Below are 27,983 nucleotides of genomic sequence, written 5' to 3' on the forward strand. Positions count from 1 at the left end.
ATTATATTAGATGAAAATGGCCTCAGAGCAACAATGTTATCGTTTATGGCAATAATTTCTGGGACAATTTATTTATTTTTCCTAGGTAGGAATACTTTTGCAAGCCTCTGTACAGTCATGTGAAAAAATTAGGACACCCATGTTGACTAAAAAGTTGACTAAAAAGAGGAATAAAAAAAATCATCTTTTGCAAATTGATCTTAATGCCTTAATTAAAACAAATTGGAAAAATCCAGTCTTTAAGGACACCATATTTATTCTTTGTGAATAAATAATGTATCATAAATGTATCCTGTTAAATTCCCATAGAGGCAGGCAGATGTTTATTTTGAAAGGCCAGTTATTTCATGGATCCAGGATACTATGCATCCTGATAAAGTTCCCTTGGCCTTTGGAATTAAAATAGACTCCCCTCCCCAACATCATGACATACCCTTCACCATACCTAGAGAGTGGCATGGGGTATTTTCCATAAAATCATCTCTCAATGCAAATCAAACCAGCTACTAGGCTAACCGACATAAAACCATGCCAATCTCTAGGTATGGTGAAGGGTATGTGATGATTGGGGGCAAGGCCAAGGGAACTTTATCAGGATGCATAGTATCCTGGATCCAAATAAAAGTCTGCCTGCCTCTATGGGAATTTAACATAGGGGTGTACTGACTTATGCTCCCTGTATTTTAAGGAAGAACATTTATTTATTTATGATACATTATTCATTCACAAAGAAAATTGGTGTCCTTAAAGACTGGATTTTTCCTCATTTTTTTAATTAAGGCATTAAGATCAATTTCCAAAAGATGATTTTTTTATTCCTCTTTTTAGTCAACTTTAGCAGGGGTGTCCTAATTTTTTCACATGACTGTATGTAGTCTGAAAATCTCTTCTTTATTTCCCCCTGACAACTTTTAAGCCCGGTGGCTCGGGCCGGTCCCAGACTGACAACCCAAGAGTTTCTCTATCTACAGAATCATGGAAGCAATCACAACAGTGAGAATTAAAAAAATCTAGAAGACAGATATAATATTGGTTACATACTGTATATATTTACTGAATGACCGTGAAGTTTGAAATTAACTTATAGAGCTATACTTTTTCTTTTTTCTCTCTCTTTTTTTATGACCTAGACTAGGGCTTTCTTTTTGAAGACATGAATGATTATGTGAGCGACTGCATGTATCCGCTTTAGCTATATTGAATGTGTAACGTATGCGGACCTTTAGCGGGACGTATGTGAATGTATCTTTTAACCTTCTCCACCTGCAGCGCCACACGAGGCGTAGGATTGTGTGGCGCTGCAGATCCATTTGTCCGTGCGACGCTTCTATCGTGTTCCATTTTATTCCTATGGGGGACGTCGAGCGACTTTAACGCGCCTGCAAAGCATCTTGGAAAGGCGGCGCTGCGTTTGAAAAAAACGCTGCGCGTCAAAAAGCTGGCCAATGCCCATCTTTATGCAAATTAATCCACTGAACGCAACGCGACTATCCAGCAGAAGTAGACGAAAATCTTTCAAACTGACCTGTGTCGATCTGAAATCAAGACAGATTCAGCAACTGCACGGCCTATTTCTCTCTTCAAATGTTTTCAGAAACATGTTTTCGCGGAACTATTTTCGTAAAATATGAGATCGTATTCTGTCCGAGCCACCATGACAGTCGGTAGCCATACCCACGTGATGCGTTCATCCAACATGGACGTATACGTCGTATCGCAAAAATGGATCAGGCGACACTTTGAGCTTTCCCTCTGGGAGTGTTGTCGTTTCTCCAGTTTTCTTGTAGCCGGCGATATGGAGAAAATCAGATATCACGATATTCTTGACCAAATACTTTGATATTCGATATTGCGGTGATATTCTAGGGTTGACAATTGGTGCTCTAACAAAATATCTTCACACTTATAATATATAATGACTAAGTGGTTAAAGGCAAATAATAGAACAGTAACAACAGTCTGGTAAGTTCAGAAAATGACATCACTTTACTGTAACGCAGCCTTTAAAACCAGGAAAAGACAACACTTAACATATTACGATATCCAAAATCTAAGATGATATCTAGTCTCATATCGCGATATCGATATAATATCGATACGGTAGCCCTACGGTCAGCTGTTATCAGAGGACACAGGGGACGGAGGGGAAACAACATATAGACACTTTATGATTCATTTCTGTGTGAAAGGGCCACACACACACCTCGGGTAAAAAATTATAAATAGAAGACTTTCCCATTATTACGCACATAGAGCAGATCTCTGTGGTGCTCAGCACCACTAACGCTACTCTTGTGCCCACTGTCGCCAGATTCATCATCATCATTATTATTATTATTATTATTATTATTATTATTAATAATAATAATAATAATAATAATAGAGGAAGCAAGTTTGGAACATCCGCTCCGCTTACGTGAGGCGTGCAGTGCAGCTGGTCCGTTAGAGGTTTTGGGCTGGTGTTGACTGTTGTCTGACGTATTGGGTTTATTTTTGTTATGTTATGTTGCGAGTAGGGCTGGGCGATATGGAGAAATTCAAATATCATGATATTTTTGACCAAAGACCTCGATATCGATACTGCAACGAAATTGTAGTGTTGAATTGGTGCTTTCACAAAATATTTACACAATGAGATTTTTGATAAATAATCATCAGTAATGTGGATATAATGACTAAGTGGGTAAAGGTGAATAATAGAAGATCTAGAACAGTCTGGTAAGGTCAGAAAAGTACATCACTTTACTGTAATGCAGCCTTTAAAACCAGGAAAAGACAACACTTATGCCGTATTACGATATTCAAAATGTAAGACGAAATCTAGTCTCACATCACGATATCGATATAATATCGATATATTGCCCAGCTCTACCCAAGGGGTACTTTGGAGGACTGCAGGGGGTACGTGAGCGCTTTTTTGAAGTTTGTAATTTTTAAGTTTGTTTTTGTCGGTTTTGGTCACTATTCTCAACCTGTTCTTGCCTTCCTTCCTTCCTCCCTTTTTTCCTACTGTCTTCTTTTTTACTCCAAGTTTGTCGAAGTTTTTGTCGCTTTTTTCAAAAAACAAATCCACCTTTTTCAAGGTTTTTGTAACAAAGTTTGTCTTCCTTCTTTCTACTGTTTTTTTAATTTACAAGTCTGTCGCTCTTTACGAAGTTTTTGTCGCTGCTTTATATGTTTTTGATACTGTTCTCCACCTGTTCTTGCCTTACTTCCTTCTTTCTACCCACTTTTTTCCAAAATTTTTGTCGCCTTTTTCCATCAGCATTTAAATGTTTTTCAGTGACATGGCTGCTGCTGTTTGGTAAATCTATCGCTGGTCAGGGGGGTACTTGGCTTAAAAACACAATTCAAATGGGGCACATTATTGAAAGAAGTCTGAGAACCAGTGATCTAATCTGTCATGTTTGCGTGACTGAGGTCAGTTGTGACACATGCCCGTGTTAAACAGTCGACGGCGCCGGATCATGCTCTCTGTGTGTGCTGAGGTCACACACGTACGCAACAGCTGAAGTGATAAGCTGCTGGAGACGCCAGTCTAACTATTATTAGCACAAATCAGAGACAGAGAAGAGAAAAGAAGCTGCAGACTCAAACTATGACATGTGTTCTCGTAACTTCTCCTATCAAGGGAATAGATTTCATTCATTCATTCGGACTCGCAGATAACTGATTTGAACGTTGCGTGTCAGGGCTGCACGATATGAACGATTGAAACGCGAATGAAGGCAGAAATATTTCCTCTACAACTGAAACAATTAGTCAATTCACTGAGGAGTCGATCGACACCAAATTAACTGGCAACCGCTTTGAATATCGATTCAGTCTTTTATTTATAATGGAGAAAAAAAGATTTAAGCAAAAATGCCAACATGTTTCTGGTTTCAGCTTCTTAAATATTAGAATTTGCAGGTTTTCGTTGTCTTGTGTGATATTAAACCAAATATCTCTGGGTTTAATTTTAAGACAAAGGCAAAACAAACTCATCTTTTACAGGTTTTTGTGAACCGAACGACTAATTGAGAAGATAATCAGCAGATTGTCAGTTGCTACTAATCCTACTGTGTGCCGCACTTGGTGTGTGTGTGTGTGTGTGTGTGTGCATCTGTGTGTGTGCATCTGTCTGTGCGTGTCTCTGTCTGTGCATCTGTGTGTGTGCATCTGTGTGTGTGTGTGTGTGTGTGTGCATCTATGTGTGTGCGTGCGTCTGTGATTCTGTGCGTGCGTGCGTGCGTGCGTGCGTGTGTGTGTGTGTGTGTGTGTGCGTGTCTCACCAGGTGTGTCGGAGTAGCAGAGTCTCTGATTGATGCTCGTCCCGGGACGTCGAGCAGAGGCCACTGAAACGTCAGGTACTGTACAGAGACACAGGGGAAGTTTACACACTCGCTCACTTCATAAACCAGCATCATCATTGTTGAGTATGTTTTATCGTGCTTTTATTGAATCCGTACTCTCTTTTTCTCTGGTGTCTTGGTACGGGAACTTAACTTTGTGGGGGTGTCTTTGTGTGCAGGATGTTACTGCTGAGCCACATATCCGCTGATATGTCTGATAACAGGTGAGATAACGCAGTTCAACAGTGGTCATCTCCCTCATGTTTACATTCTTTCTGCTGTTCAGACCCACACACACACACGTACACTCCCATAACACACTTAAACGAGAGGGAACGCACGACTTACACAGCAGAAAAAGAAGTTCTGGAGAAGAACTCTGTTGTGTGTATTAGGGTTGGGTATCTATCTATACCGGTTTCCTAAAAGACTGCCGGACCGAATGTCAAGGCTTATTTCTGCCCACTGATAGTTAACATTACACTTGGCTGCAGTTAATGTTAGCCTAACGTTACCTAGCAGCTCGCTTAAACACTGTTAAAATGTTAAAAGTACTGGTTTTTGCACCAGTATCGAAAAAAAAACAAAAACAAAAACGATACCTAATCTTAGTACTGATGGTCAAATGGAAATCATGAAGAACATGTTAAGTTTGGAGGGTGTGTGTTTGCTTGCTCATACAGTGTGTGTGTGCGTGTGTCTGTGCTTGCTCAGACAATGTGTGTGTGTGTGTGTGTGTGTGTGCACTCAGACAGTGTGTGAGGCAGAACCCCTCTGGCGGCGAAGGTGAAGGCGGAACCCCTCTGGTGGCCTAGCACGATGGCAAAGACTCTCTGGAGGGTCCGCTGTGCTGGAGCCTGGCCAAGGGTCCACTGAGCCAGGGTCCGCCAACAAAGGTAACTGGAACAGTGACAGGCATCAAGGCAACAGGAGCAGGAGTCGGCCTTGGCCGACAGGACACGGGGGGCATGAGTCTCTGGGTGGCTGGACAACAGCAAAGTCTCTGGGGTGCCGTCAAAGTCTCTGGGACGCCGGACATTTGAGACTCCGGAAAGCTGGTCAGCGAAGACTGTGGGAGGACGGTCAGCTGAGGCTCCAGTCCACTGGACAGCACGGGCTCTGGCTCGCTGAAGAGCGGTTTAACCAGTGCATGGCGTCGGGAGCCATGTTGACCCTTTCCCCTTCTACGACCTACACAGGTCCCAGGGAAGATGGCCAGGGGGGTCCCCACAAAGGACTGCTTATAGTTGGGGGCGTTTGACGACCAGATTGCAGTAGGGCCGACAGACAAGAGTTATGGGGAACTGCTAGTTGATTTACTGGTCTTTTGACTTGAGCTCGGAGACTGGCTGCTTTGGCCTCCTCAGTCTGTTTAGCACATCTAGCTAAATATTTGAATGTGAAAGTCTCTGGCTCTCCTCCAGGTTGAGAAACTTCTTGATTAGGGCAAGCAGGCAAAGGGGCAGGCTGGGTGATAAACTGTGAACCAGTAGGTAAGACGCTAGCAGGCCGAGAAACAGGCAGGCTGGTGGGTGAGTCATCAAGACTATAGCGATCTAGCCTCTCTTTGATCACATTGAGGTGGGGAACAAAATGACTCACCCAAGGTCTCTCTTCAAACCACTGCTACTGCGTGGAGATCCATTCTTGGAGCATGTTGATTTGGTTTGGAGTTTAAGAGACAGTTCAAGAGAAATGCAGAGACAGCAAGGCAGTGGTGAGCTTGAGGATTTAATCACAATCACAAGATATACAACCAAAGGAGTCCTCTAGACAGCAGGCAAAAATAATACCAAAATGTTGAGGAAGCCAAAAGAACAGGAATCAAAAACTGGAACACAGAGACAAAATGGGTAGTCTCCATACACTAACACCCAAAACAATACAATGATCTGACAACAGATAAAGACAACACAGAGACTAAATACAACAGGTAACGAGGTAAACAAGGGACAGGTGAAACTTTGTTTAGTTTATCTTTCTATAGAATAAGACTGTTGTTGTCTCATTAATGTTGCTTTCATTTTCCCCTTAGATAACAACAGTCATGTGTATGCTGTGTTTGGATCCAGTGTGATTTCACGTGAATATTTTAAGAATCCAGCTCTGGTCTTGGGCTCTGGTTGTGGCAGTAAAACATCCACTTCAGTCCCTGTCAGTGAGACGTTTGTCCACTTCTCTCTCAGGACGTCCTGTAGTTTATCTCTGACTTCTGACACGGCCACAGTCACGTCCTCAAAGCAGCTCAGAGGATGGATATGGATGCTGGATGTTGATTGGCTGAGTGGTGACAGTGAGGGGTAGTTGTGTAGAAACTGGTTGTGATCCTCTGTGTGTGAGAGCTTCTTCAGCTCAGCGTCTTTCCTCTTCAGCTCAGTGATCTCCTGCTCCAGCTGCTCCTGAAGCTCTTTGACTCGACTCACTTCACTTTTCTGCTGGGATCTGACCTGCTGCTTCACATCAGAGCTTCTTTTCTCCAGGAGACTGATCAGCTCAGTGAAGATCTTCTCGCTGTCCTTTCTATCACTTGTTGCTTTTACAGCCAACATTTCCTCTCTGCACTGAGTCAATACATATTATTATTATGTAGTGTATATAAGGGGGTTTAAGTTGTATGTTAAATTAATTTTAATAGTGTATACGAAAGTGTGAGTGTTTCAATAGTGTATAATCTATAGTGTTCTGGTTTCAGAATGATAAAGACACCTGAACAACAATTAGATATTTCCATGGTAACTATCATGTTGCCAAATGATGTACAGATGTTTAGTCATTCTATTATCTGAAATGTCTTGAAATGTATTGCAATAGCTCCGGTTAATTGGATAGAAATCTCCTTGGGAGAACTAGATTTAGAGTGAGCCCCGGATGTTTACAACGTCTGGCTCCACCCATGGGACATTAAGTATTCTGTCTGTACTTTGCACTCACTTCTTATTAAGCTTCTTTATGAATCATTTAGTTTGAACATGTTTGTGAGGTGGTCAGAAATTCACAAATCTGATTACGGAGCAGAACTCAGCGACTGTTTGACGAGTTCATCTGAATTAGATTTGACTAAACTGCGAGACGCCCGGTTCTCAAACCTGAAGAGGAAACTTACCGATGACTGATGTTCTTCTCTCGGCAGCCTGTGTGTTTCTACGTCTTCTCATAACGTCCAGCCAAGGATTTATCACCATGCTTCACTCTGAATGACTTCTTCATCCACTGCATAATGCCAGACACCCATCTTTCTGTGCAGAAAGTGAGAAGGATAACAATTTATAATGTTTTACAGAAGCTTTAACTGGAGTTCTGATTGAATTAAACATTTAGTAAAACCTCCACTGAATAGTTTACTTTTTACAACAGGAAGTTAAAATGCTCTACAGGATTCAACTTGAATCAAATAAACGTTTACTTATTTAATGAGCATTGTTTGAGCTGAGGCCTAACTACTTCTGTTATTGTTGTGCAAATTACTTCTCTTCTCTGCTTCTCTTCATAGATGACAGATTCATCTACCAACCCTTAAAGAACTGGGTCAGGTTCACCTTGCACTAGCTCCTAATTATGCTGTTATAGTTTTAGACTGCTAGGGGACTTCCTTTGACACACTGAGCTCCTCTCTCCTCTCTCTTTCCATCTGTGTGCATCCTTGTCCCAGAAATGCTTGTTACTAACTTAGCTCCTTAACTTAGAGTCCTTATGTTTTTTCACCCAGCAGTTTTCCTTGGATTAGGATGGCACCTAAGTCATGGTTTCAGCTGTGGTCCTGCTTTGCCCTGCTACGTCCTGCTACACCCTGTAACGCCCTGCTACGTCCTGCTACACCCTGTAATGTCCTGCTACACCCTGTAACACCATGCTGTGCCCTGCTGTGCAAAATAATAGCACCATTTTAATAAATATTAAAAAAAACAAAAGACCTTTTATATATTGAATGATAATAATAATAATGGTTACAGTTGCATTAGGACATATTTTTGACATAGCCTACTATGTATTGGGACATACTAAATCTTTTCCTGGCATACTAATCGTAGTATGGGCATTGCAACACAAAGCGCTCCTCTTTTAGGAATGAAGCTAAACTTGATAACTCCTCCGAAACACATGCTGTTTTTAGATCAGAGGCTCCATGCATACATAGGCCTACACATAGCAATCGTTACTCCAAATCTTTTATTCCTTTCACCATCAGGTTAAGATTTGGTTTTACTTTATCACACATTTAAACGAGCAGACAGATAACATTTAAGTCATAGTCTACAGAAGAACTCAGCAGGAGCACAGTCTGGCCAAAATTAACCCACCCATGCAGCTTTGATGTGTCTAAAACATAACATTACAGTGATTTTTGTTCAACAGAGGACAAATGGCTGTCACTTATTATTTGTTAACATATTGGCTTCTTCACTGATTGTTGAAATAAGTAACAAAAGATGTGAGTGCAAAGATTTTACATACCCTGGGGGCTAAGCCCCCCCCTGTCTTTCAATCCTAGTGATGTCCCTGGTCTGAGGTTAACTTGACTGCTTTGTTTTATCTGTTTTTCTTACCTAGGATTGTGTGAGCTAGGATTTTGTCCTAGGATTGAATGATCCAAAGTTTGATTACACTTAATTACGGGACAACTCAGTAATTTTGTAAACTGGGGAGCTGGCTCCAAACCCTCTGATTACTGTTGCCTGCAGTTCAGTCTGCAGAAAGTAGGAACATAAAACTCTGTGATAACATCGCAGCTTGAACTTTGAGCCTCTTGCTCAGATATGCTGCACAGAGGATTGTGGGTCAGATAAGCACGCTGGCTTGCATACTGCAAAATGCAACCACTAATTTGTTTGGTAGATTATGTCTTTGTTGTAACAATGATTCTTTCCAATAAATCTTACACCATTGGAAAGACAGATTATTTTCATTTTAAATGGTACCACATTTGTGTGACCAGCATGAGGAGGAGGTGCCAGGCTGTTGTGGCTGTGTATGGTTCTTCCACATGCTACTGACATGCTCCTGTTTGTTAAATGAATAAATTGTGAAATTGCCAATATGTCTTGTTACTTCAGAATTCAATCACCCAATCCACCAAACAAGAGTCAACAAAGAAAAGCTGTTTGGCATTGTCAGAGAAGATTTGGCAAATTTTTCATGGGCGTAACCCACATACTCAGCTCTGTTGCTCATCTCACAAATGCAAGCTCCTTACTAATGTGGCCCCATTTAAAAGGGAAATAATCAGGCTTTCCAATGGTTACCATGTGTAGCTCCAGCCGGTTTTAAAAGCTCAATATGGCTCTATTTCTTTACGTCATACTCACTGACTACATGTAGAAAGTTATCTCTGTTCATTTAAAAACACTTTTTTCAGTTTCCATATTTTAAGAAACTAGGTGTGGTATCGGTGGGCCTATAAGTTTAAAGTCTGAATAAAGCTCAAATGTGCTGAACCGTCATGAGCACTGTGATAGTGAAATAAGTTGAATGATTTTCCTCTCAGTGGAGTGGAATGTTTTGAAGATGATGCTCTATGTGGTGCGCTGTGATTAGTGGTTGAGTGGGTTCAATGACCTTATGTGTAGTGTTGGAGCCCCTCAGATGGTCTCTGACCTTTACTTTACCAACTCACATCTGTTTGTTTTATCGAACATGTTACCTAAAACCCTTATAAACCCTGTTCTTGCTGCAGCAAGACAGAGTGTGTCCATTGGCTGTGCACTCTCCGGTCTCTGCAGGGTTCATAATTGATGCTGAAAACTCAATGTAATAAATCTTATGTACAATCAAGACTGCGTCAGCGAATTTCTCTTCAGACACATCATCGCTACACAAAGATACAACATAGGCTATAGAGCCAACTGTTGGAAAACTGTAGGAAACTGAAGGCAGCTGCCGACTGCCTGTCTGCCACCGACTGCTGTTGTGTGTGGATGACGTAACAACACGTAATCTTATAGAAGACCGAACATCACCACACCCTGGTGGCTGTTGATACCATGGTACCACATCAGACAACCCAGCCAACTTTCCTAATGAATTACAGCAAAATCATAGTACCATTTTATTAAAAATAATAATATTAAAAATAAAACAGACAAAGACCTTTTATGTATTGAATGATTATAATATTTTACACATACACAAAATGTGAACGGTTGCATTAGGACTGTGATGGCCGCAGCCGTGGCCACACAGCCATCTTAAAAGGCGGTAACCTCATACATTCACATTTCTCTTAGTTCATGCTGTTTTCCGTAAGATTGGTTTCTATACCTTTTCAGACACATTATATATTTTGTTGTAAACATTTATTTAGTTTTAAATAACGTACAGGACACTGGATTTGGTTTACATATATACTTTATTAGTTTTGGATTGTCTTTCTACTATAACTATATATTTTTTGAGCTTACCAGTGTTGCGGATTCCACGACCTGGAGTGAGGCATGCATGCTGCTGGGACAAAGGGGTGGCATCTGGAACAAAAGCAGCTTTATAGGGGTGGTGGCCAATTTGGACTCTACCACTACTTGTTATGTCTGGGGGTTAGCTTTATTTTTTCCCAAGATATTTGAGTTTTGATTTGTATTGTATTTAGTACATTTGTTCGGTTAATGTTATTTAAGATTACATTTCTTTTGGAATAAGTTTTTAGTTTTTTTTTTTGTTATTTGTAGTTTATGTATTAATGTTATTGTAAGTCTCCCCCTGGGTGTCAAACCTGGTTTGATCAGCCAGTATATAAGTCCCCTTTGTTTCTCTTACAGGAGGTCAGTTGTATTTTTGAGTTTGTTATGTTCAGAGCTTAAGTTCGGTTTGTTTGTTTGACCTCTTTTAAGGGCCCAAACTTTATCTTTATTTTGTTGTAATGATTTTGTGGGTAAAATAAAAACCCCTTTTTGAAATCCTCTTGTGACTCCTCTTGCCTAACTGCTTGGTCCCTGACAAGGACATATTTTTGACATAGCCTAATATGTATTGGGACATACTAAATATTTTCTTGGCATACTAATGGTAGTATGGGCATTACAACACAAAGCACTCCTCTTTTAGGAATGCAGGTTAACTCCTCCCAAACACGCTGTTTTTAGATCAGAGCTCAGATTAGTTTCACTTCTCAGGAAATGAGACTCAGACAGTCTGTCACTGAGCGAGAGGTGAAATGGCGCAGAAAAGAGTTCAGCTGGACCGGGTAACTATTTCTTGTTCCATCTGTCTGGATCTACTGAAGGATCCGGTGACTACTCCCTGTGGACACAGCTACTGCATGAACTGTATTAAAGGCCACTGGGATGAAGAGGATCGTAAATACATCTACAGCTGTCCTCAGTGCAGGAAGACGTTCACACCGAGGCCTGTCCTGCTGAAAAGCACCATGTTAGCAGATTTAGTGGAGCAGCTGAAGAAGACTGGACTCCATGTTGCTCCTGCTGATCACTGCTATGCTGGAGCTGAAGATGTGGCCTGTGATGTCTGCACCGGGAGAAAACTCAAAGCACACAAGTCCTGTCTTTTCTGTCTTGTTTCTTACTGTGAGAAACACATTCAGCCTCATTATGAATCAGAGACATTCAAGAAACACAAGCTGGTGGAGCCGTCCAAGAATCTCCAGGAGAACGTCTGCTCTCGTCATGATGAGGTGATGAAGATTTTCTGTCGTACTGATCAGAAGCTTATCTGTTCTCTCTGCTTAATGGATGAACATAAAGGCCATGACACAGTCTCAGCTGCAGCAGAGAGAGCTGAGAGGCAGAGAGAGCTCGAGGGGAGTCGACAAAACATCCAGCAGAAAATCCAGGACAGAGAGAAAGATGTGGATCTGCTTCAACAGCAGGCAGAAGCCATCAATCTCTCTGCTGATAAAGCAGTGGAGGACAGCGAGAAGATCTTCACTGAGCTGATCCGTCTCCTGGAGAAAAGAAGCTCTGATGTGAAGCAGCAGGTCAGATCCCAGCAGAAAAGTGAAGTGAGTCGAGTCAAAGAGCTTCAGGAGAAGCTGGAGCAGGAGATCACTGAGCTGAAGAGGAAAGACGCTGAGCTGAAGAAGCTCTCACACACAGAGGATCACAACCAGTTTCTACACAACTACCCCTCACTGTCACCACTCAGCCAATCAACATCCAGCATCCATATCCGTCCTCTGAGCTGCTTTGAGGACGTGACAGCGGCCGTGTCAGAAGTCAGAGATAAACTACAGGACATTCTGAGAGAGAAGTGGACAAAGGTCTCACTGACAGGGACTGAAGTCGATGTTTTACTGCCACAACCAGAGCACAAGACCAGAGCTGGATTCTTAAAATATTCACGTGAAATCACACTGGATCCAAACACAGCACACACACAGCTGTTATTATCTGAGGGGAACAGGAAAGCAACATTGAGTAAAAAACAGTCTGTTGTTGCAAAGATGCAACAACAGTTTTATTCTCGTCACCCAGACAGATTCACTTACTGGTCTCAGGTCCTGAGTAGAGAGAGTCTGACTGGACGTTGTTACTGGGAGGTGGAGAGGAGAGGGAGAGAAGGAGGAGGAGTTTATGTAGCAGTCGCATACAAGAATATCAGCAGAGCAGGGAGGTCGGATGAATGTGGATTTGGACTAAATGACAAATCTTGGGCGTTAGATTGTAACAACAACAAATATACATTTTGGTCCAACAAAGTCCAAACTCCCGTCTCAGGTCCTCTGTCCTCCAGAGTAGGAGTGTACCTGGATCACAGTGCAGGTATTCTGTCCTTCTACAGCGTCTCTGAAACCATGACTCTCCTCCACAGAGTCCAGACCACATTCACTCAGCCACTCTATGCTGGACTAATGTTTTATTATTGTTATGGAGACACTGCTGAGTTGTGTAAACTGAAATAGACAGAAGTCATTTAAGGGTTAAATTCTGTGTTTTAACTCATAAACCTTATTTAGTCTCCATGTTTGTCTCTGAGAGCTGACTGTTGTGACGTTATATTTTTTCAACATTTTTGTAGCTTTTTCTTATTTGTTTTTTTCTTTTAAATTTTTGTCACTTTTTTCTTGTTTTTTTTGCTCTTCTAAACGTTTTTGAAAATTAGTTTGACGGGTTTTTTTTGCTTGTATTGACGTTTTAGAAGTGATGAGATGTTTTTGTTTGTTGAGAAAAACATTCGGGGAGCTCCAGAACCTCTCACTGTGCTCAGTTGAGATCTGTTATTTTACCTTTGATTGTTGTTGTTTGTGATATATTAAAAAAGATAATTACCAAGATGATGTGTAGATATGAGTTGTTTGTTATTCATGTATTTATCCACATTATGTACTGTATCTGCGGGACAGGAAGATGTCTGTTAAATAGCGGTGTCTTGTAATCCCATGTGGGACGGGCCAAATGTTTGGCATGACACAGAAATCAAATCAAACTAAAAGTTTATTTAGTTTCTCTTCCACTGCATGGCTCTGAAGAGAGAAAGCACCAGACCTCCTTTATCCTACACACTTTGTTCTCTTTGTGGACATTTGTAAAGAAATCTAGATTTACATTTATTTGTTTTGCGGACCAAATGTTATCATAATCATAATCAATAACTCATTATTTCTTCTTTTACATAGCTGAGATTCTGGTTCAAACAAAGTGATAGTGTGGATGAAGTGAATCTGTTGATGAAATCATTGAACAAGAGTCTTTGAACAGACTTTACTGATGGGATGTGTGAACAAACTGAAGCTTTACATGATGAATAAACTAACATGAACAAACTCTTTTCTTCCTGTCTTCATTCCAGGGTTTCATACAAAGCTGACAGAGAAAATGTGAAACTGATATGAGAGAATAACTGAGGCCCTCACTAAAACTGCTCTGTGACAGTGTTGAGCAGAGTTTTCTATCACTTATTGCTTTTTACAGCCAACATTTCCTCTCTGCACTGAGTCTATACATATTACACAGACTTAAAAGAGCATTTCTATATTGTATATGAGTGTTTAAGTAGTGTGTTAAAATAATTGTAAAGGTGTATATGAGACAATTTAGTAGTGTGTGACAGCTTCTCAGTAGTGTGTATGAGAGTGTTTATTAGTGTGTGACAGCTTCTTAGTAATGTGTATGAGCATTTCAATAGTGTATATAAGGGCATTTAGTAGTGTGTGACAGCTTCTCAGTAGTGTGTATGAGAGTGTTTAGTAGTGTGTGACAGCTTCTCAGTAATGTGTATGAGCATTTCAATAGTGTATATAAGGGCGGTTAAGTTGTATGTTAAATTCATTTTAATAGTGTATACAAAAGTGAGAGCGTTTCAATAGTGTATAATCTATAGTGTTCTGGTTTCAGAATGATAAAGACAATTGAAGAACAATTAGATATTTCCATGGCAACTATCATGTTTTTGCCAATGATGTACAGATGTTTAGTCATTCTTGTCACGACTCCACTAGTGAGGAAGTGACAAGCTGGGCTTCCCTGGAGGCTTCTCTCTCTTTTCCTCTCCCTCTCCTCTCTCTGTTTCTCATCTCTCACAGTGCAGTGTGTGTGACTGGCCACTCCCAGGATAACTCGCAGCTGCAGGCAATCTCCAATCAAGCACCTGTTTTCCGTGGCTCGTCAGCACAGCTTTATAAGCTGTGGCTGCTCTCTGTTTGGTGCTGGATAGTTAAGGCTAGTCACGTAGGTGAATGTCCTGTTTGATTCTGTCACAGTACTTTTGTAACCTGCTGTTTGTGCCTGCAAACCTGAATGCTGTTCTTTGTGTTTGAAGGAAAACCACTCTGCTCTACGGACTCTCAACCTGCCTGCTAACGCCACTCTCCACCTGCCGTCACCAGTCCTGCATGCTTCGTCTCCCTGCCTGTGTCCACAACCTGCTCTGTCATCTGCGAGGATTTTCCCACCGGTCCATTCTGCTACCTTGTCTGACTCAGCAATAAACTGCGTAAAACTTCGTACTGTCTGTCAGTATGCTTCTGGGTCCACGTCACAAATCCTGACAATTCTATTATCTGAAATATCTTGAAAAGTAGTGCAAATAGCTCCGGTAAATGGGATAAAAATCTCCTTGGGAGAACTAGATTTAGAGTGAGCCCTGGATGTTTACAACGTCTGGCTCCACCCCTGGGACATTAAGTACTCTGTCAGTACTTTGCACACACTTCTTATTAAGCTTCTTTATGAATCATTTAGTTTCAACATGTTTGAGGACGTCAGAAAGTGACAGCTCTGATTACGGAGAAGAACTCAGAGACTCTTTAACGACTACATCTGAATTAGATATGACTAAACTGAGAGATGCTCAGCTCTCAAAAGCGAACAAGCAATTGTGCCCGCTTTAGAAAAGTTAACTAGTCGCAAGTTTGCGGTAAACTGCAGTTGGGTTGTCGAGGTCAAAACACTATATGTAGCAGCTGTGAATCAAATAAACATATTATAAATAATAAGTAATTTTTAATTTATGAGTATTTGAAAAGTATTTTCCGCGAATGAAAAAGGCACATGTTGAGGATAAGGACCAGCCTGAACCAGAGGTATCAGTCTGAAACAGAGCTGAACAGTCCGACCAGTATAATTAGATATGTTATTAGTTTGTTTACAATAACTTCAGGCTTCAACCAGTGAAAGATGGGTTTTACAGTTGTGCGTCAACTCCATGCCGTAGCTACAGCGTCGCTCCTATGCCGGGTGTGTGGTTTCCGGGGGGTCAATCGCGAAACTCTTTGATAGTTTGTTTTGTTTCCGCTTTTTTCATTTCCGGAAATGGCGAGCGAAAGAGAGAGAGTGTTGTTGGAGCTGGAGATGATCGACATTGAACAACAAATTATTTTATTGCAAATGTTAAATTGCAGAAGGAAAAGAAGACGTCGGTGAAGTTGGTATGTACGACCAGTGAAGGAAGAGAGACCAACGATGGGCGAATTTGTTAAGGTTGTTCCACCGCTGAGGGACTTGGACGAAGAAATGCACTTCAAGTATTTTCGGATGTCAAAAGGTCAATTTGACGATGTTGTTCGTCGTTTAAAACCTTTAATACACCATCAGAGCACACACCGTATGCCTATTGACGTCGCTCAGAGACTGGCAGTGACTTTGAAGATTTTATCTTCAGGTGCAAGCCAACAGATCACAGGGTTGGGCTACAAAATGGCTGCAAGCACAGTGTCCTCCATAGTATCGGAGGTCTGCAAAGCGCTGTGGACTGCACTGCAGCCCGAATATTTGCCCTGCCCTTCAACCAACGAGTGGGAAGCCATGCCTTTAGATTTTTGGCAACTTTGGAACTTCCGGAACTGCGTTGGAAGCCTCGACGGTGAGGTATATGGCCATCTTATTGTATCTGCATATTCTATATGATTTGTATTTAAGCTTTGGGTAACAAATAAACCCAGATGAACTTTAGCCTACTTTCAGAAGACACATCTGGAAAAAGTGTTATCAATGGGGCCCTCCAGGACAGAGACAGTTGGCATGAAGCCATTGGTCAGTTATCGATCCCACCCCAATTCATGGAATATACACATGTGGCACACACACAAAGAACTTTAGAGAGACTTTAGAGAATCTGAGAAGCGTTCCTCACCGAGCTCTGCAGGGCTTGTAATTTGATGCCGATTTCTTGAATGTGAATAAACCTTTATAATCAAGAAACAGTGTCAGCGGATTCCTCTCCACATAGCATCACAGCATCGCTATCAATTACACCACAAATTGGCGACGAGAATGGGACGTGTTGCGGGCCGGTCTCAACGTTTCATCACGGGCACGGTCGACCTGATTTCCGCTCCATTGGCTGATAAGGTGAGCGTTTTCTCACAACTTTTGAGCGCTGGTCAGTTCGTCTGTGTCTCTGTGTGTGTGCGTTGAGGGGGGCTGCACCGTTTCGAACCCATGTGTGGGCCGTGTTGTGTTTGCTGTGTGGTTGGGACTGTTTTAAATTTGGTAAGGACTAAGAGGTTCAGTTTTAAATTTGGTAGGGAATAAGAAGATAATAAGGGACATTTTAAATTTGGTAGGGACTAAGAGAAGATAATAAGGGACATTTTAAATTTGGTAGGGACTAAGAGAAGATAATAAGGGACATTTTAAATTTGGTAGGGACTAAGAGAAAATAAAAAGGACACGAGAAAATAAAGGGGATAATGGAAAACTAGTGTAGGGATTTTAAAAGAATAAGGTAATGGGGATGATAACGCCATTAAATTGGTAATAAAGCCCTCGACGAGATCCTCTCGAGGCGATGTTAGGTGGGCCATACAGCCTGGATGATTACTGGGTTTCTAAGGTTCAGGTCGGCTCTGGGAGCTGGGGTGCAGGTTGACTCCAGTGTAGATTTCCAATCGCTTTTAATGGGTTGACGAATTTGTGTCCGAAGTAATTTCGCATTGGAGTCTGTGCCTCAAAGGTAGGGAATACAAAAAAAAAAAAAAGGAGGGAAACGGCGGAAATCTAGTGTAGCCAGGGATTTTATGGATAGGCGGTAGAGATTTTATGGATAGGCCAAAATGCATATTTTGTTGATTGGGTGTGTATGTGAGACAGAGTGTGTGTGTCTGTGAACAGCGGATCTGCGGTGTGTGATAGACTGTGTGTGCGTGGCTTATGTCATGATGATATTTTGTTCATATATATATATATATATAATAAATATATATATATATATATATAAATAAATATATATATATATATATATATATATATATATATGAATATATCTATAACAATTTATCTATAACACAAAAAGAAGGACAAGGTGTATAACGAGTGTCATTAGGAACATATGGGATGCATGAAAACAGTAGCAGTAATAATGTGAGAAAAGATAAGACAACTTCCACTCAGATATATCTTAGTCAAATGAAAAGTTTTTACATTGGTTAATTTGTTGTTTATAGTGTATCAGTAATCTGTTCATATTATTCTTTCTAAGTACAGATTCACGAATGGAAATCAGTTATTACAGCCCAATGATGGATCAGCATCTTTTGTCATTTATATAGAGGTTTAGAAATCTGATTTGAATTTCACTATTCTGCATAAGTTGTAGTGGTGTTACTGAAGCCTGTAGGATTCTAGCCTGTAGGGTTAGAAGGTAAAATAACTTACAAAGACTCCAGAGTGGAGCTGTGCAATTCATTGAATTTTGATAGAGATTACAATTTTGGCTTATTAATTACAGAAACAATGTAAGAGAGAGGAACGATTGTTCTGCCCATTACATTTGCGAGTAGACTTGGTATGAAGAGTTTAGGATAATTTTCACAGTTTAAGATGTTACACTGATGTGTTGAGATGTTAGTTTAAGTATCAGTCTAAATTTCAATGATGGTTTGCATTGAGCAATGAGAATTCAGTATTGACTAATATATGCATGGTTATAATTTTATGATGTGGCAAGGTGGCTACTGTGTGTCATGTTACTTTTCGGCCTCAGTCCAGTTTATACAGGAATGTCAAGTAGATGAGGTTGAAAGAAGGGGTGTTTAACATAAGGAGATCTATTACACCCACTATCTGTTAAATAAACAGTGAAGAGAGACAATGCACACATTCATAATCTTGAATCCTATCATTTGAGGATAAATCTAACAGTATTGATGGAAAGTTTTCCATTTTTATCTGATTCTGCTGTAATTTTCACATTTCTTTGAATATTGTTTAGTGTTTTTATTTATCAAAGGGGGAAATGGAATGTGATTCATGTGATTCATATGTGATTCATTCATATTATTTTTGATTAGTTCATAGTAATTTTGATATGTTATTTGATGTTTTCTTTCTTTTATGTGTTGTTTTGCAAAGATACTGGTTGGTGTTTTCTTTTCTTCCAGAGCATATGGGGTAATGTGCAGAGGGGATTCAAATACTTGAATATGGACAATAAAATGGACTGGAGAACTCTGAACAAGGATACAGTGATGAAAGTTCAGATTCCATCGACACTACACTGAAAGTTCGACACTGCAAAGGAGCTGCAGTGGATACATTCTTTGTGTTATATTTGTTTTGTATTAAAATTGTTTGAAGAATGTTTTGTTGTGGGATACACATGGAGACCTCAGATGTTTTTATGTTTTTCTTGACGCTTAGGGACAGCGGGGTCTAGGTAAGGCGAGGTCCTTTTACAGATCCGATGATTTGATCAGTCTGAATTGGGACAATGTTTTGATTTTATTTTGATTACTGAGGCTGTCATATGTATTTGATTACACCGAGACATTACATGAATTGATATAAAGATTTCTAATTGATCTGGAGTGCCGAGGTGGTCGCCTGGGGCAGAGGGGCCGTGAGAGAATTTTCCTGTCTAGATTGATTGATGGATATTTGGAAAGAAGCTGCCAGGCAGGTTTTTCGATCTCACACTCCATAAAATGTTTGTTTACATTTCCTGATACTGTTCACACTCTATGAAAACTTGTTATTTTGTAATAATCTTACTCTTTTTGTTTCTAGACTTAATTAGTCTCGAAGGGGGGAAATATGAGGTATATGGCCATCTTATTGTATCTGCATATTCTATATGATTTGTATTTAAGCTTTGGGTAACAAAGAAACCCAGATGAACTTTAGCCTACTTTCAGAAGACACATCTGGAAAAAGTGTTATCAATGGGGCCCTCCAGGACAGAGACAGTTGGCATGAAGCCATTGGTCAGTTATCGATCCCACCCCAATTCATGGAATATACACATGTGGCACACACACAAAGAACTTTAGAGAGACTTTAGAGAATCTGAGAAGCGGTCCTCTCCGAGCTCTGCAGGGCTTGTAATTTGATGCTGATTTCTTGAATGTGAATAAACCTTTATAATCAAGAAACAGTGTCAGCAGATTCCTCTCCACATAGCATCACAGCATCGCTACCAATTACACCACAACGGGAAACATGTTAACGTCAAGGCACCACCACATGCCAGGAGTGACTATTTTAATTACAAAGGGGCTCACTCCATTGTTCTAATGGCAACATGTGATGCCAGGTATCGGTTTATGATGGTGGACGTGGGAGGATTTGGACGGAAGAGCGACGGTGGCATTTTCAAAGAGAGTGCATTTGGGTCGATGCTGCTGGACCACCAGTTGAATCTGCCCCAACCAGCTCAACTTCCTGGGACCGGAATCCAAATCCCCCACGTTATCGTTGCTGATGCTGCCTTTCCCCTACACTGCAATCTCATGCGTCCTTTTCCAGGTATGTAAATACAATTAAAGCATAGTACATTGTCGCTTCCATAACATGTTTGTTATACCTTATGATTGATTGATCCCTCTCTGTTGCAATTTTTCAAATATGCCGCACTTTCGCCGCATAAATTGCGATTTCTGCACAAAATATGCAGGGCTTGCATGATTTCCTAATCCCCGCATTTTTGTTGCAAAAAAGTCACATATATCTTAGCTGAAAGTTGAAAAATGTTGCGTCTACTTCACACAAGAGCAGCCATTTTCCCCTGTTGCCATGAGAACAATTTGAAGTGACATAATTACACGATGTGAACATCATCAAAAAGCAGGGTGCTGGGGGAAATCACTTTTTTTTCTCTTTTTCATCAAACCACAGTTTTTGCAAGTTCAGTGCATACAATTGCATAAATATCCCGCATATTCCATCACATTTTTTTAAGAAAACGTGCCGCATAATCAAGGATTTTTGCCCGCAACAATCACAAAAAAACTCCGCATTTTTCTGGAAGGACTGATATGTTAAGTCAGTGTTGTACTTTGAGAGCAAAAGATTACCGAAGTCAAATTCCTTGTTAACGCAAACCGTGGAATGCTGCACAGTGGAAAATTCTGGAAGACCAATTGAGTTCCAGCCAGACAAAGCTGTGAGTGTAGTTAAAGCCTGTGTGGTACTGCATAACTACCCCACCTACACAGACGACACAAAGTTTGCCCCTGTAGATCCAACATGGATGTCCAGGGCCTGTTCCACCCGAGCTGCCATAGCTGTTCGGAATGACCTGACGGCTTTTTTTCAGTCTCCACATGGAACTGTGCCATGGCAGGATGATGTAGTGTGCCGTGGCACACTTGGTCAATGATAGATAGATAGATAGATAGATAGATAGATAGAGATATATATATACATATACATACATATTGTGACGTCACGAGAGGCTGTGTCCTTGACGGACGTTACATCCCCCTGAGATGGCTACAAGCACAGACAGCTATGGCTCCATCCGCTGGTATAATCGGGAGCTCCACCCCTCTGTGGCCAATGTTCCCACACAGCTGTGACAAATCAGGAGCTGATGAGCTGAAGGGTTTTTAAGGGATGGACACACACTTAGAGAGTTCTGTGTGTGGTGGGGAGACATGGTCTCCAAGCTGGGCTCCCAGGAGGACGAGAGCGCTGTGCTGCTGTTGCCATGAGGAGTATGAAGAGTTGGAGAGACTTGTCTGTGGAGGGGACTCACCGTTGGAAGTGTTCACCTATGGAAATACGTGAGAGACATTTGGAAGGACTTACTGCTAGCTTGGCCACTAGCTGCAGCCTGGACTACCGTAAGGCTGAGAAAAACGGTTTATTTTCCTGAGGGAGAGAATTATGATTTCAAGAGGCCGAAGAGACATCCCTGAAGTGTTGGCCCTTAAAGAGCAACAAGATGTCTGCATTCTGTTATGTTTTCATTGACTTCCAAGAACTTTAATGAATTCCTTGTTATTATTTGAACCTCGTCTCCTTGCACTGCTTGAGCCACCCCGCTGACAGCTGTGTAGCCTCTCATGGCGTCACATATGGTGGAGAATGCGGGGCACCCTCAAGCGTAACTAGTGCATGTCACAGGAGGATATAGAAGCTGTGCTCGTCAAGTTTACCAGGTTGGCCGTGGGCTCCCCGCCGACTACGATGGAGGACATATTGAAAGCCCTTGTTGCTGGCCAGCAAGCCCAGATGCAAGCAAACGCGGCGCTCTTGGAGGAGCAAAGGAAAGCCAACCTTCTGAAGGCAGAGGAATTGCAGTTGCAGAGACAGATGGTCGTCCAAAATACCCGCCCAATAAAGGCAAGTGACTTTCTAACTAAGATGGGGGCTGCCGATGACATTGAGGCATACCTGCATGCCTTTGAGGCCACGGCCACTAGGGAAGCCTGGCCCAAGCAACAGTGGGTTGGACTGTTAGCCCCTTTTCTAACCGGGGAATCGCTGAATGCTGTTCGGGACCTGGGCCCCGACCAGGTTACCGACTATGATGCCCTGAAGTCCGAGATCCTCAGCAGAAACGGGCTCACAAAGTTTGGTATGGCCCAGCGCTTTCACAGCTGGACCTTCCAACTAGACCAGCCTCCTCGGGCGCAGATGCATGAACTTGTCCGGATCACCAGGAAATGGCTAGATCCGCAGAGGAATACAGCAGCGGCGGTGGTGGAGGCCGTTGTGGTGGATCGTTACCTCGACTGCGCCCTGCCTTATGGCGGAAAACGGTTCATCAGCCAACAGGCTTTGACCACGGCTGATCTGACCGTGGAAGCTGTGGAAAAGTACCAGGCCACAGCGGAGATGCTGCGTGCTTCCGAAAGACCCCAGGAGTGCGCCCCCACCACAAGCGGGGAGGAAACCGTTCAAAAGAACCCTAAGGCCACCGAACCCTGCCCCGTCAGGGACTATACCCGCTCCAGGGGGAGCCAGAAACCAGGCGGGTCCAGGACAAGTACAGCAGGAGGGGAAACTTCGACAGTGTTACGGTGTGGGGAGATGGGACATATCTCCTGGCAGTGTGGGAAAACAGCCGATGAACCTATGCCCACTGCTGAGTCCTCCAGCTCAGCACCCGCACAACGTTCGCCTCGCTCTTGGGAGTCGTAGATGGCGGCCCGGATCGGCCCCCACCTGCCCGGTAACTGTGAATCACCATGACGTGGAGGCCCTACTGGATTCTGGTAGCCGGGCCACCCTGGTGCGAAGGACCTGGTGGGCCCATCGTGCCTGACCCCAGGGGAAAGTCCTCCCAGTTTCCTGTGTCCATGGAGACACCAGAGACTACCCCATTACTGAACTCACAACGACCAGCACCACGGGGAACCATACACACGATGGCGGGGGTGGTTGATTCCCTCCCCGTCCCTGTCCTAATCGGACGAGACTGCCCAGCTTTTGCCCACTCTGGAGAGAGAGTCTCAGGAGAGGATAGCCCAAGTACCACGGAAACGGAGAGGCAAGACTCATCCTGGGAATGCTCGGTGCAGTCCTCCGATACTACTCACTCCCCGCCGGGCTCTGATAGGGATGGCTGGTGCCCAGACCGACACAGAGACTGGTCCAGACACGGAGAAGAGAACGGGCCCAGGAAAGTGCTCCGTTCTCCAGTGAAGAAGACGTCCAAGGCACCCAGGAGCTTCCCCCTCTCACAGGACAGTATGGTACAGCTCAATTACAAGATCCTACTCTTGCAAATGCCTTAAGAAATGTGCAGGTATTAGAAGGTGTAGTATTAGGTGATAGGACAAGCCCTACTTACCCCCATTTCGCAGTAAACAGGGGGTTAGTGTATCAGATAGTGAAAAAAAATGATGAAGTGCATGAACAGCTCCTAGTGCCACAGCCCTATCGGGCCACAGTACTCCACCTAGCACACGCACACCCGCTAGGGGCCCACTTAGGGGTAGAGAAGACTAAGGACAGAATCATGCAACGTTTCTTTTGGCCAGGAGTACACAAAGAGATAGAGAACTACTGTCGAAATTGCCCTGAGTGTGAGCAGGTCGCGCCAAAGCCCACATATAGAAACCCGCTCATTCCCTTGCCCATTATTGAAACTCCTTTTGAGAGGATTGGCTTAGACATAGTCGGGCCCTTACCGAAAAGTTCCAGGGGGCATCAATACATTCTGGTCATTCTGGACTATGCATCCCGGTACCCTGAGGCCATTCCGCTGAGGAAGGCTACATCCAGACAAATCGCCAAGGAGCTGTTCCTTCTCTCAACTAGTCTGGGAATCCCAAAAGAGATATTGACGGACCAAGGGACTCCATTCATGTCCAGGGTAATGAAAGAACTGTGCTTTACTGAAAATCAAACAGCTGAGAACCTCGGTCTACCACCCCCAGACGGACGGCCTAGTCGAACGTTTTAACAAGACACTTAAGTCCATGCTGCGGAAGGCGGTTGGGGAAGATGGGCGCAACTGGGATCAGCTGTTACCATACATATTGTTTGCGGTGAGAGAGGTACCTCAGTCTTCTACTGGTTTTTCACCCTTTGAGCTCTTACTTTCCTACAGACCCAGAGGACTGCTCGACATCGCCAAGGAGGCCTGGGAGGAGCAGCCATGCCAACAGCGGACATTGATCGAGCATGTCGGGGCCATGAGGGAGAGAATGAAGGCCATCTATCCCATGATGCGCGAACACCTGGAGGCCAGTCAGCGACAACAGCAAGCCTCCTACAACAGATCTGCTCAACCCAGGGAGTTTGAGCCGGGGGACAGGGTGCTGGTCCTGGTACCAACCGTGGAGTGTAAATTCCTGGCAACCTGGCAAGGACCATATGAGGTCATTGAACGCATGGGAGAAGTAAACTACAAGGTGAGGCAACCAGATAAAAGAAAAACTGAGCAGATTTATCATGTTAACCTCTTAAAGAAGTGGCACGCCAGAGAGGCGTTGTTCAGCTGTCTACCCCCCACAGAGACGAAGGAACCGGCGCGAGATGAGGTTCAGCTGGGTCCAAATCTGTCCCCACATCAACGATAGATGGCCCTGGAACTTGTGGATCGGAACCAGGATGTCTTCTCCTCCCTTCCTGGTCACACAGAAGTGGTCCAACATGAGATCCGCACCCTGCCTGGCCGAACGGTAAACCAGCGGCCGTACCGCGTGCCAGAGGTTCGTAAAGTGGCTATACAGGAGGAGGTAAGGAAGATGCTGGAGTTGGGAATAATCGAAGAGTCACACAGTGCCTGGGCAAGTCCCATTGTACTAGTTCCCAAACCAGACGATTCAGTACGATTTTGCAATGACTATCGACAGTTGAATGAAGTATCTGAATTTGATGCATACCCAATGCCTCGTGTCGATGATTTAATAGACACATTGGGGCATGCTCGTTTTCTAACCACTCTTGACCTTACAAAGGCTATTGGCAGGTGCCCCTGACCCCGGCGTCCAAGGAGAAGACAGCCTTTGCCACCCCGGAAGGGCTCTACCAGTATACCCGGCTTCCATTTGGTCTCCACGGGGCACCTGCCACATTCCAACGCCTGATGGATCGAGTCCTGGCGCCCCACAAGAGGTAGGCAGCGGCTTATTTGGATGATGTCGTCATACAAAGTCCGGATTGGGCGAGCCACCTACCCCGGGTACAAGCGGTGCTGGATTCGCTCAGGGAAGCAGGACTCACAGCGAACCCGAAGAAGTGCAAGCTGGCCTTCAGCGAGACGAACTACCTGGGGTACACCATTGGGCGGGGGTTGGTCAAACCACAGGAAGCCAAACTACAGGCCATACAGGACTGGCCACGGCCCATCACCAAGAAGCAAGTAAGGTCATTTTTGGGCCTCGCTGGCTACTATAGACGTTTTATTACTGGTTTTGCTACCATAACTGCACCTTTGACAGAGCTGACGATCAAACGCCACTCTCGAATGGTAAAGTGGAACCCTGCGGCGGAGGCGGCTTTTGCCAACCTGAAGCGGGCACTCTGCTCCGGTCCGATCCTGGTGGCACCAGACTTCAAGAAGGAGTTCATTGTCCAAGCGGATGCTTCAGAGGTAGGTCTGGGTGCTGTCCTCGCCCAGGCACATGACGGTGAGGAACATCCCATTCTCTACCTAAGCAGGAAGTTACTTCCAAGAGAGAAGAACTATTCCACGGTGGAAAAAGAATGTCTAGCTGTTACCTGGGCCCTGGAGTCCCTTCGGTTTTATCTCCTGGGCCGACGTTTCACGGTGGTATCTGATCACGCCCCTCTGCAGTGGATGGCCAAGAACAAGGAAACAAACAGTAGAGTTACCAGGTGGTTTTTGAGCTTGCAACCATTTAACTTTTCTGTTGTCCACAGGGCTGGCAAGCACCACAGCAATGCGGACGCCCTCTCCCGGCGTGATGCCGTCTTCTCTGCCTTTGCCCCGACGAGGACGTCGGTCTCGAGGAGGGGGATATGTGACGTCACGAGAGGCTGTGTCCTGGACGGACGTTACATCCCCCTGAGATGGCTGCAAGCACAGACAGCTATGGCTCCATCCGCTGGTATAATCGGGAACTCCACCCCTCTGTGGCCAATGTTCCCACACAGCTGTGACAAATCAGGAGCTGATGAGCTGAAGGGTTTTTAAGGGATGGACACACACTTAGAGAGTTCTGTGTGTGGTGGGGAGACATGGTCTCCAAGCTGGGCTCCCAGGAGGACGAGAGCGCTGTGCTGCTGTTGCCATGAGGAGTATGAAGAGTTAGAGAGACTTGTCTGTGGAGGGGACTCACCGTTGGAAGTGTTCACCTGTGGAAATACGTGAGAGACATTTGGAAGGACTTACTGCTAGCTTGGCCACTAGCTGCAGCCTGGACTACCGTAAGGCTGAGAAAAACTGTTTATTTTCCTGAGGGAGAGAATTATGATTTCAAGAGGGGGGGAAAGACCACCCGGGTGTGGTGGCTCTTTAAGAGCAACAAGATGTCTGCATTCTGTTATGTTTTCATTGACTTCCAAGAACTTTAATAAATTCCTTGTTATTATTTGAACCTCGTCTCCTTGCACTGATTGAGCCACCCCGCTGACAGCTGTGTAGCCTCTCATGGCGTCACAATATATACAAACCTTGGACGTGCTGACGTGTAAGGGTGAGCGTATTGTGTCACTTCCGGTGTTCCCGTGTTACAAACGCTAGTTTGCTGCTCCGGCAAAAACTTACTGAACTCTGCTTTACTGTTTAAATTAGCGGCTATTTGCCTGGATTGCATTTTAATTACAATTGTTTTACTCAAGCACTTATACTTAGCTTCACTTACAGTGACTGACTCGCTGAATTTACAATTGTTAAAACGCTGTTAGCTACTTTAGCTTAGCCATTAGCAATGGCTAATTCCTCTCCCTGTCCTGCTCTTTCTTGCTCTGTGTGTCAAATGTTTAGCTATTCCTCTGCCTCCTTTAGTGATAACGATACATGTAATAAATGTAGTATATTCGCTGCTCTGGAGGCAAGGCTTAGTGAGTTTGAGGCACGGCTCCGCACCATGGAATCAGAATCATATGCTTCCGTAGCTAGCCAGCACCATGTAGTTAATGCGGACCACCATACTGTAGCTACTTTAGCTTCTGCTAGCTGTCCCCCGTCAGACCCCGAGCAGCCGGGCGAGTGGGTGACTATCCGAGGGAAGCGTAGCGTTAGAGGGAAGCATAGCGTTAGATCTAAACCAGGGAGTGCACATGATGACGGTCGCTCTAAACCGGAGCGTCTTCGCCTCTCTAACAGTTTCTCCCTACTCAGTGATACACCCGCTGAGAAGCCAATTCTGGTTATTGGGAGCTCTATACTGCGATATGTGAAGCGCGCGGGCGCCAAAAAAAAAAAGCACCTCTACGCGTACCTACGTCATATGTGTCCCCGGGGCTAGAGATGGCGATATAGAATCCCATCTAAAGCTGCTGGTTAAAAAGAACCGTAAATACAGTAAGATCATACTTCACGTAGGGGGTAATGGTCGTAAATCGGAGATCACTAAATTGAATGTTGAGTCACTTTGTGCATACGCAAAGACAATGTCGGACTCAG

At 43.5% G+C, this 27,983-nt stretch overlaps 2 protein-coding genes across 6 annotated transcripts in view; one reads left to right on the forward strand and one right to left on the reverse strand.

Moving 5' to 3' along the window:
- Positions 1-27,983, reverse strand: part of LOC120545725 (RNA-binding protein 33-like) — a 61,231-nt gene that overhangs the window by 943 nt on the left and 32,305 nt on the right. For 2 of the 5 annotated variants that reach the window (XM_039780282.1, XM_039780284.1), the window contains exons 3-4: positions 7,438-7,570; positions 4,275-4,352 (exon numbers count right to left, since the gene is read on the reverse strand). In XM_039780282.1, coding sequence (XP_039636216.1) covers positions 4,275-4,352; positions 7,438-7,516 — 157 coding nt within the window. In that variant the 5' untranslated portion in view covers positions 7,517-7,570. Of the gene's footprint in view, positions 1-4,274; positions 4,353-7,437; positions 7,571-10,729; positions 10,776-27,983 lie in introns of those variants that run through there. The other 3 variants (XM_039780283.1, XM_039780286.1, XM_039780285.1) reach the window with 3 other exon arrangements.
- LOC120545697 (tripartite motif-containing protein 16-like) lies at positions 11,469-13,692 on the forward strand. The gene has a single exon (XM_039780250.1). The coding sequence runs from the start codon at positions 11,479-11,481 to the stop codon at positions 13,180-13,182; it is 1,704 nt and encodes a 567-aa protein (XP_039636184.1). The 5' UTR covers positions 11,469-11,478; the 3' UTR covers positions 13,183-13,692.

This window comes from Perca fluviatilis, chromosome 17 (genome assembly GCF_010015445.1).
Source record: "Perca fluviatilis chromosome 17, GENO_Pfluv_1.0, whole genome shotgun sequence".
In the NCBI taxonomy this organism is placed as follows: Eukaryota; Metazoa; Chordata; class Actinopteri; order Perciformes; family Percidae; genus Perca; species Perca fluviatilis.

What these genes read in the sequence shown, in the direction of transcription:
- LOC120545697 (XM_039780250.1), top strand. Translation starts at nt 11,479, where the DNA reads ATGGCGCAGAAAAGAGTTCAGCTGGACCGGGTAACTATTTCTTGTTCC.